Source organism: Olea europaea, unplaced genomic scaffold (genome assembly GCF_002742605.1).
Source record: "Olea europaea var. sylvestris unplaced genomic scaffold, O_europaea_v1 scaffold199, whole genome shotgun sequence".
In the NCBI taxonomy this organism is placed as follows: domain Eukaryota; kingdom Viridiplantae; phylum Streptophyta; class Magnoliopsida; order Lamiales; family Oleaceae; genus Olea; species Olea europaea.
Genome location: NW_019237766.1, coordinates 79062 through 89510, shown reverse-complemented (window position 1 = coordinate 89510; position 10449 = coordinate 79062). Strand labels below are relative to the sequence as shown.

Below are 10449 nucleotides of genomic sequence, written 5' to 3'. Positions count from 1 at the left end.
CTATATTAGAATTAAAGTCATACCACTACTATAAAGAGAGATTAATACAAATTATCACATGCACTACGTAAATATACAAGACAATTTGCAATGCTGCACTCTTATGATGTTTCACTCTGGTATTCAACTTTCCCCTCGTAGATAGACTCATAGCATGACGCATAGATATATTATAGGCAGTTTTCTAGGTCCACATGTAATGTGCCAGAAAAACAGGGGGAATGTCAGGATTATGAATAAGCAGTGCTGCATTAAAAACTTTTACCCATGCTTCAAGATTTTCTACCATCCACTGGCATAGGAAATAAACATAATTACATACATATTGTATGCATGTCTACAATTGAGTGTCACATGAACTTCAATGGAAGATGCTGGGTGTATAGAACCTCATTTGACAGACCTCCTACTCACACATGGGTGGGATCAAGATTTTTTTATCATTTTTTAACACATGGGGTCCAGCAGTGGAGCTGACCTGACGTGAGGCTTCTGTTTTTGTTCTATGAAAATAATTATGTACAAACAGAATTATTCAACTTCAATTACCTCTTTAGCAGCTAATCGAGCCTTCTCTTTGGAAATGTCTTCAGGTTCTCCTCGACTCCTTGTAGTATAGCACGAACTTCTTCGACTTTCTTGCATTGCTCGTTACAAATGTCATCGACTGTGATAGCCCCGTCGCTGCCATTGTCCGCTGCTTTATATATACACACACACACACTCACACACAAGATGAGCCGGATCAAGCGACATTTTTGTTGAACGAGTTATTTTGCACTCAATTCGTCCTATTTAACATCCCTAAATGATAGTATTAGAAAAATAGAGTCTAATCTTTGTATGATGTTGTTTGAAATTAGTGTCCTTTTACCTTTCATATATTTTATTTAACATTGAAATTTACGAGATATTGGATTTGTACAAATCTAAATCTAACTTCGATATCGATATCCTTCCATGCTAACTTTTTGTGCTTTTATTTACACCACATTATATAGCAATATAGAAATTACAATGCATAAGACATATGTAAGGTTTCAATAATTTACAATTTTTTCTACTCATTAGAATGCCTCGTGTATGTAATGTTTGATCCGTTTGGATAATAACCTCCAAAATTAGATGTTTTATCTTATGCAAATTGCACTCAAATGCTCAAGCTTATCCTTATGTTTGGCAGCACTAACCTGATCGATGTCCATATCCATAAAAGACACATACTCAAATATCGACTGTTTGAGGAACTTTATATCTTCCTCTGAAGAAGCAGAAGGACGACTGATTGAAGCAGGGCGAGACGTCTTGACTTGCTCCCGGGAAGTGAACAAATCCTGGATGGAACGCACAATCTTATCAGCATTCTGCAAAGAAAATTGCCAACATTGAAGGTTTTCACTACAATAAAAAAAGTGGAAGTAAAAGTGAAGCAAAGATTACCTCATCAGCAATCTTGGGAGATGGAATATCCCCAACCAAATCTACCACCTGTGGCTCCATCACTTGTGAGGACTTCCCCTTGTCTGGGCGAGAAGGCTTTGCCACAATGGGCAAATCCATGGGAGCATCTGCAAAACTTAAAAAGGAACATATCAAAAACCAATAGCACAAGCAAAGGTAAAATATCAAAAAATGTATCACCTTCTGGTTCGACGTTTGGGGGGTTGACGCCCTGGGAAGAAGGTGGCTCATCCATTGGTTGTGATGAGGATTTCGGGACCGAAGGTCTCTCTTTAAACGTAGTCCCTTCATCAGCTGGTTTGGATGAAGTAGCCTCAACAGAGAATGATGGAGCAGGAGATGCCAACACCAAAGCCTTCAAAGGAAAGGCTGAACTTTTCTGAGAAATTCAAATAAATCATCAGCACATAGAAAAAATTCAAATATAGAAAGGTATGGTTGTGAGTAAACTAATTTAATTACCTTTCTCCTAACGATGAGAGAAGTGTCATCATCATCATCATCCTCCAAAATGGGAGATGCTGAGGCTGGCCGTTTGCAGCTTGGGGCACTCTTAACTGCAGTGGGCTTGGTAGAAAGAGAAGTAGATGGACGAACAGACTATTTAGCACGAGTAGGGAAAGAAGGACTCCTAATGGACACAGGGGTGACCAAAACAGGATAAGTGGAAGAAATGTTTGGCTGATCCAGTGAATGAAAAGCACGATTGGCATCAGTTGCAAACAATCTCTGGTTCACTGATGGCCAGAATTGTTCAAAAAGGGGATGGATGACACAGCTAGGATTGAAGGAGGCTAATGAAAAGTTACTCGTCAAAAGAATGTTGCTAGTATCTATAGCTTATGCCTCTGCCTTATTAATGGTGTGGAAGCGATCTATCAAATTTTTTGAATAACGAGGGGGAACAAGCCAAGTTTGGCCAAAACCAAGTTGACGCGCAAAAAATTGGGGAGCATATATTTCAACCCTAGCTTTGGCATTGGTTCCAGTCAAAATATCATGGAACAACTCCCTCCCGATTAAAAACTAAACCCAAACAAGCAAAGAAGTGCTCGTACTGTCCAGGGTGGATGGGTGATAAGTGTGTTTTTACACACTTATTTGGTTCATAAACATGACTTAAACACGGATAAAATGGTTGAATTGTAACTTAATCCAGTTAAATTCATGCATTGTAGGTAATTCAATGGAAATTGTGGAATTCGGGAGAAAAGAGCCGAAGAAGGACCAAAACGCAACAATTTGATAGTTCGAGGACCAAAGGTGTAAATATTGAGAAGTTGAGCTAAATGCAAAACGAGAGTAAAAACATGCCAAGTATGAGCTCAATGACAAAGCAAAACAAGTGGAGGAAGAAATAATGGAAGATGGACTAAAATGAAGATAATTGAAATTTGGAGGACTAAAGTGCAAATACTCAAAAGATGTGCCGAATGAGTGGCATAATATTTGAAAGTGTCGATCATCAATTGGAAGATAAGAATTGTTGAAAAGATAAAGAAATCGAAGAAAGAAGTCAAGAGAAGTAACAAAGAAGTTCAGGGACCGAATTGCACAAACCACATAGATGGCTACTTCTATGCGACCGCATAGTGTAACCTTCTATGCGATCGCATAGAAGGTTTCAGGGAATTAAATGAGAGAAAAAAATGATCTATGCGACCGCATAGATCACTTCTATGCGGTCGCATAGTATGTTTTTGAAACTTCGGGCGTAGTTTTTCGTTTTGGTTGAAACTCCTTTCCTACTTAATTTGGACGCAATATAAATACCCAAATTCATCATATGAAGAGGAGGAACGACCAGGGAGAAGGGAGAGACCAAAATTGGAGGCAAGAAACTTGATTTTGGATTCAATTTCACACGGGCTCGAGACGGGATTGAAGATTATACACACGGATTGAAGAAATTCCATACGGGTGTATTCTTATTATCTTTTAATTTCGTTTTTCAATTTCTTGATTTTGTAATGATGATTATAGGCTAGGGTTTTTGTTCATTAGGAATTTGATGAACCTTTTGATGATTTAAATTTCCGTTATTTCATTACTTCAACAATAGTTTCGATTGGACAAATGTTTGATTTATATGATTTGAATGCTTCCATAATTATTTGGCCAATTGTTATGTGATTGTAGATGATTTGTTCTTTGCATTCGAAAGAAGGGGAATAAATTCGATAGAATATAAATCGACATAATTCGTTGAATTTGTGAAATTAGGGTTTTTAATAGTCAACTGGGGATTCAAGTTCTTAATGATTTCATTTCAATTCATTTCAATACATTAGTTCTAAAATTGCATATTTACATTTCAATTGCGTGTTTATTTCATTCGATTAGTGAAATTTCAAGATTAGGGTTTCTAATTTTGAAATTAGGGTTTCAAATTGGGGATTTCTTCCAATTTTAGGGTTTTTCACATTTAAATCAAATTTTCATTCAATTAGATTCGGTTAAGGTCACATTAGTCTAATTAGAGCTAATTCAATCCTCGTGGGAATGATACTTGGACTCATAGTCCATTTTACTACTTGTTAACGAACCGTACACTTGCGGTGGGTTTTAAAATCGAGAAGAAATATTTTGCGAACAATGGGGGTTGCACATAATCTAGAGTTAAAGGGGGAGGAAAAGGAAAGAATGAATGAATTGAATTCAAAGTATAAAAGAATGAAAAGATGTCCCTTCTGGACATATTTACAGGGCTCAGTGGGTCAATAGCTAGCCCATAGCAGCTAGCAGAATGAAGGGACAAGGATAGAGCACCAAGTGATGGAAAATAGGCTCTCATCCACATTTGAGTGAACCAAAGAGGCTCACTACCAGTGGGAGATGCACCATTCTTCAATTAGAATTGAAGAGAAGTCATGCCTCTATAGAGGGCAGCCAAAAAGAAAGAACACAAATTCAGAGGCCTACCACGCGCCAATTCGTGCGCTATGGGTAAATAGCTCATAGAAGGTTTCACGCTTGGCGCACACAGAATATATTTACAAAGTCAAATCTGAAGAAAGGCCACACGCTCAGCATGGGAAGGCTCAGGGCTCAAGTGATTATAACAGCTTTGCAGGCTTGAATAGGACTCGGTGAGTTTTCTGTCAAATTTTGGGGCGACACCAGAAATCAAAATATCAGGGAAAATGGTATCGCCCAAAGGTGGCAAATTTACTAGGGCCCCAACATCTCTTAAAGTAATGGACATGGGACCAAGAGGGAAAACAAAAGTATTATACTCAGAGGACCAAAAACATAAAGCAATAGGAAAAAGCATTGGATCAAAAATAGGGGGTTGAAGAGAGATTTCTAACAAATTAGAAATCCTAGCACTATCAAAAATTGCCTTGGTAGGACCATGGCCCACAAGGCGAGCATGCCATCTACAGAAAATAACATCAGATTTAGGCCAAGTGTGAATACCTCTTTCGCGAAGCGGCCTCAGCGGCAAAGAGTTCAGAAACCGAGGGCCTTGAGTACAAGGGAACAGCTGGCCCACCGCCACTTGTTCGACGGCCTCGACGTTGTTGAATGAAGGATCTAGATAGAACTCATTGAGTTCGGCATTGGCTGGTGCAAGGAAGTTCGGAGTTATATATGGCCGAGTGAGGATTTGCTGGAAGTCTTCGAAACTGAAAAAGTCACCAGATTAAGTTTGTGAAGCAGCCATTGGGAATGAAATAAAATTTTGTTGAAGTTTCCTTGAGAAACGTAGCAGAGAAGCAAGAAAATGAACAGTAATATTGCGAGAGAGAAGTGCGAAACAATGAGGCGTGATTTAGTGGTGCGATGAAATGGCATGTATTTGGGGGTTATAAGGGTTTGCAACGTCGCACCTTTTTAGGCTATGGAAGAAAATAATGATTGAAATTCTTGGGAATTTCAAATGTTGTTGGAAAATACAAAGTGAATATGGCAAAAAATTAATAATTGTTATTAATTCTGCCATATTGGGGGTAATTGTTGACGCGCTAAAAGTGCAGCTCAAATCGAATAGTCCAAAGAATGAAACCCAACTGGGCAATTCAGGATAAAGACTCAAATAGGGTTATTAATGAATACAGTGGAAGCCCACGAAAGCGGTAACACCATTGCCCAAACTTGCAAGACGCCCAAGATCTGAGCGAATGAAGTGCCTTGCATTCGCCCAAAGTTATGACCCTATTCTCGTCCAAACCTTCGAATCACCCAGGATCTTAGCAAACATAAGATGTTATGGTTATCCAAAAGTGCAGTTATCGAAGCAGTTATTGAGTGATCTTTTCACATTTCACGATTCAAGGAGTTCAATTGAAGATGGTTGAACGATAAAGAGTAGTGGCAGCAGTTAAAGACGGCATTTCCACGATAAGTTGGCCACTATGAAGAAAGTGGGCAGTTATAAAGCAATTAAGCAGTTTCTAAGCAGTTGATCACGAATAAATCATCAAGGGAATATAAAATGAAGAAAAGACATAGAGGAAAGGACCCCGAATCAAACACTCTCAAACAGAGAATATGTAATTTCAATTTCTTAGTTTAGACTTAAACATTTCTTTTCAGTACTCGTGTGCTTGTGTTCCATGGAGGTATTCTCTTTAGTTCCAATTGTAAAGTCATCGCCAATAAAACACCCCTTTTTGGGACTTTGTCTCAAGAGATTTATTCCTTACACAATCGTCTAATCTCTTTTTAATTGTTAGCGACTACTCGCGCGAAACAACTATACATCGACATCTTCAATATAGATTGTGTCTTTTTCTGCTGTACTTTTCAGGAACCTTAGACGGGTCTTGACAACCATAGACTATAACGGTTCTCTAGGTCCAATAAATGCACTTTTTTTGCAATATATATATATATAAAGATAAAAGTGGTGGATTAATTAAAAATTAATTTGAGCAGCCTTGTTAAACGTTTGTTTCAACCAATTAACTATTAAGCATTATTCTCGATATATTTGCATTCAGTTAAATAAGTTCTTTATTATGATTAATTTTGTTCGTTGAAACTAATATGATTAATTTTGTTCATTTATTATAATTTTAATTGAAAGATTCAATATTACAGTGATGTTTAGAGTCTACTACATTTGATCTCTCTAATGCATCGAGCAAATGTACATAAAAATTTTATGTTATTAGACTTAAATGTGTAATATGAAATAAAATTTGTGACCATAATCATGAGACATGGCATGCATATGTATATTTTTATAAATTTACATTTTTTTGTCAACATAAGTATAGTCAACATTTATTAATTTTAGTTTTTTACCAATTTATACAGGTAATATCAATTTAAGGTTAGAGTCCATTCAATTTTATGTAAAATTATTAACAAAACAAACTACAATATTTCCCATAAAATAAGTATTTCAAAATCAAGACAAAAATCGATAAAAAAAAATAAAAAAATGAAAAAATAGAAGAGGTGTATAGGAACATTTATTCTGCATGGCAAAATCCTAACAAGTGTAAGCAACACAACTTCCATGGGATGACATAACATTCAAGTTCTGCGAATGGATTTATGGGCATTAATGTTATATTTGTGGCTCCACCATTAGACACAATACTATAATATATTTCAAATAATAATCATATAATAATATTTTTATTCTTCAATTGATTGATTGAACTAGCTAGCTCTAGGTTCCGTCACATGTCATCCATAATCATAGCTCGTCTATTGATTCTTGCACAAGAGTCAATTCAAACGTTCACTAATTAGTTTCACCATGGTCTCGGATTCATTACTCGATTCAGGTCCATAAGCAATACAATTATTCGATGAAGACTCACTTTTGTTACAACTCCAGTGAATTCCCTTAACCAAGCCACTTTTCATGAATCTCCAACTCGATCTGATTGGCTTCTCTCCTTGCTTCAGAGTTTACGGCTTCATGTTCTATAGGTTCTTTTCACATTTTGAAATGAGAAACGAGAAATGCTAACCCTAACTCAAACTTTACTATCCTTTTTTCTTTTTGCAGTGGGTTGACAGTAATTCACTCTTCTTCTGTTCCCATAGAAATGCTACTATCGAGACGGGTTGAGCAGAAGTTTAATGCCAACATTTACTATACTCCGTCAACTCTCCCAACTGTCTTCCACTCAATTCAGCCTCGAAAATGCCCTTAAATACCCCATCCTTCTCAACTTTCATTCTCACTCTGTTGTCTCTGTGTACGTATAATTTATAGAGAGAAGATATATATATATATAGAGAGAGAGAGAGAGAGAGCAAAAGAAAGAGAGCGATGGCAAAATTGTACGTAATGTTTGTGCTTGTACTTGTATTTGTGCATGCAACTGCACGAAAAATTCCTCTCGACACACAAGGCAGAAACCCTAATGATAACACTCTAAGCCATGTTGAAAACAGACATAATGCTGCTGCCGGTGTTGATGATCAGAAAAACTTCATCACTTACGGAGGCGTAGGCGGATGCGCCGGTATTGGTGGCGTTGCTGGGGTGTTGCCAGTGCTACCAGTTCTTGGTGGTGTTGGAGGAGTCGGTGGCCTTGGAGGTGCTGGCGGTGTTGGAGGGCTGGGCGGCGGGGTTGGAAAAGTTGGTGGTGTGGGTGTCAAAGGCGCCGGACTTGGTGGTGGAGTTGGTGGTGCAGCCGGTGCCGGCGGCATTTTGCCTTGAGAAGTTTGTTTATCTTATCAGTGTATTTTCATGTTTATTATGGGTTCAAAAATTGTTTGCATGCATGGTGTCATTATTCAGTATAATTAGATTGTTGTTGTCTGAAGTTTTATTTTCAAGGTCTCGTGTGTTCCGAATTCTGTAATTTAGTGAGTACAAAGTTCATTTCTTGTCTATTTTATATATCTCCTCATGTTATTTTTCAACATTCTATAATCCGACTATTGTTCTTCTTAGTGTTATGTACGGTTACGGATTTAAAGATCTGATTAAAAAAAATTACATATAATATTTTATTTTTTTTAATTATGTTATTTGTACATAGAAATGGTACATATGCGGTTATCAAAAATAATGTAAAAAGATTATCGAAAATAATGTAAAAAGAAAAGATTGAATGAAAATTTGACTGTACTTTAAATTGACAAATAATAAAATATCATATGGGAATTATGTAATCCTTTATATACCAAAAAAAATTTTTTTTTTTTTTTACTACCATATAAAATGGAAATAGGAAAGGTACATCCCAAAGAACGAATAGTCCTTTGATTTTCACGGGTATTGTCACACGTCTTAATCCCGATTCACCCCACCCCACACCTCGGAACCCGCTACTCGAAAATAATGTAAAAAGAAAAGATTGAATGAAAATTTGACTGTACTTTAAATTGACAAATAATAAAATATCATATGGGAATTATGTAATCCTTTATATACCAAAAAAATTTTTTTTTTTTTTACTACCATATAAAATGGAAATAGGAAAGGTACATCCCAAAGAACGAATAGTCCTTTGATTTTCACTGGTATTGTCACACGTCTTAATCCCGATTCACCCCACCCCACACCTCGGAACCCGCTACAATCATGTATCATCATCATACAATAAGAGAGAAATTTTCGAAGCTGAATAAAGAAAGAAAATGTTTGCACATTAGTGTCTAAAATTGCAGACTTGAAGGCTCAATTAGCCCTATTCATATTCACTTGAACATTAAGATTGCCCGAAATTTGAACTAAATTCTGGTGTTAAAATTATTTCAGAAAAAAACACTTATTTTGGGCCAAAAAGTACACTTGTTAGGCTGTTGTGTCATTCTCAAACAATAAGATATGTTGGGAGAAATGGATAATTTGTGTGCAGATATTTGTCAATTAACATAATTAATTAAATAATATAAATATAATTCAATGATAATTTAAACATAAAAATAGAAGAGTTAAAAATGCAAATCTTAGAGAGTCACGTTAAGGACACTTCCTAAAGTCGTGTTGTCTCCCCCTTCATACGAGTACTTTTAACACTATAAGATTTCAAGATAAAATCCATATGGCTCATAGCCAGTTCTCCTTCTATGGGATGACCACGGGGAGATAAAGAACAAGTCTCTCATAGTAATTTTATACTATATAATAGGTGTAAGTGTCTTTTAGATTTAAACCTTGCTTAGTGATAACAATTTCTATTTGAGAGAGCCATAATGGAATTGAATTAGGTCCTTTCACCAAATTTCAATTGTTCCACACACGGTATCGATTTAAGCTCTAATTCATAGTGGATAGTGCTCTTAATGGTTGTGCTTCCTAATCTTGATTTTAGTAAGAGTCTTTACAGAATAGTACAATCTCATAGCTACGGTCTCATAGCAACTTTTACATAGGTGAGTCTTCCAAGGTTGTAATTCTCGCATTGGTACTTATTCAGAATTAAACTTTTCCTAACATCCCATTTATTAACACTATATCACCATAGAGATGAGAACAAATAATATAGTTTTATTACAAATCACAAAGTACAGATTGTTTCTACCACATTAAACCTTCTTTATGGGATCTTCAATCACAATTATTGGGTTGCTTGCGGAGGTAACTTCCTTATTTGCTTAACCCATCCCATTAACGATTTATGTATATCCATCATAAACTATATTTTATGTCCCTCTTGGACAAATAATTTGGTACCTTCAATATTTGCAATCTCTTATTTTTCGCTTGCACATTTGCAAAGTTATCTAAGAAATTTTCGAAGTATTAATATCAAATAAGATAAATACATGGACTTTCTAATTCTGACTTTTAGTAACACATTTAGACTGATACATCCATTAAATCTTGCATTTCACCTGCTGTTCAACAATTTTATTTTAAACACTTTTCAAAAGTCAATTTTACAATTAAGAAAAATAAAAATTTAAGATATATCTATCTGAAATTTTGAACACCCCACATTCAAGTGTTCAACTTGTGAAACTTCTTTACCACATTCCAAAATTGCCTTTTTTCTTACCTTCCTCGTGCTTATAGGAAGGATGTCACTTATTATAGAGCAAGAAATGATGGCATCTATTACATGA

At 36.0% G+C, this 10449-nt stretch overlaps 1 protein-coding gene across 1 annotated transcript; it reads left to right on the top strand.

The window, feature by feature from the left end:
• The first annotated feature begins 7630 nt into the window (after positions 1-7630).
• LOC111379462 (uncharacterized PE-PGRS family protein PE_PGRS46-like) lies at positions 7631-8298 on the top strand. The gene has a single exon (XM_023002834.1). It carries the CDS (start codon positions 7700-7702, stop codon positions 8090-8092), a length of 393 nt encoding a protein of 130 aa, XP_022858602.1. The 5' UTR covers positions 7631-7699; the 3' UTR covers positions 8093-8298.
• The last annotated feature ends 2151 nt before the right edge of the window (positions 8299-10449 follow it).

Excerpts from the sequence above, each read along its gene's own strand:
- LOC111379462 (XM_023002834.1), top strand. The coding sequence starts at position 7,700 with ATGGCAAAATTGTACGTAATGTTTGTGCTTGTACTTGTATTTGTGCAT.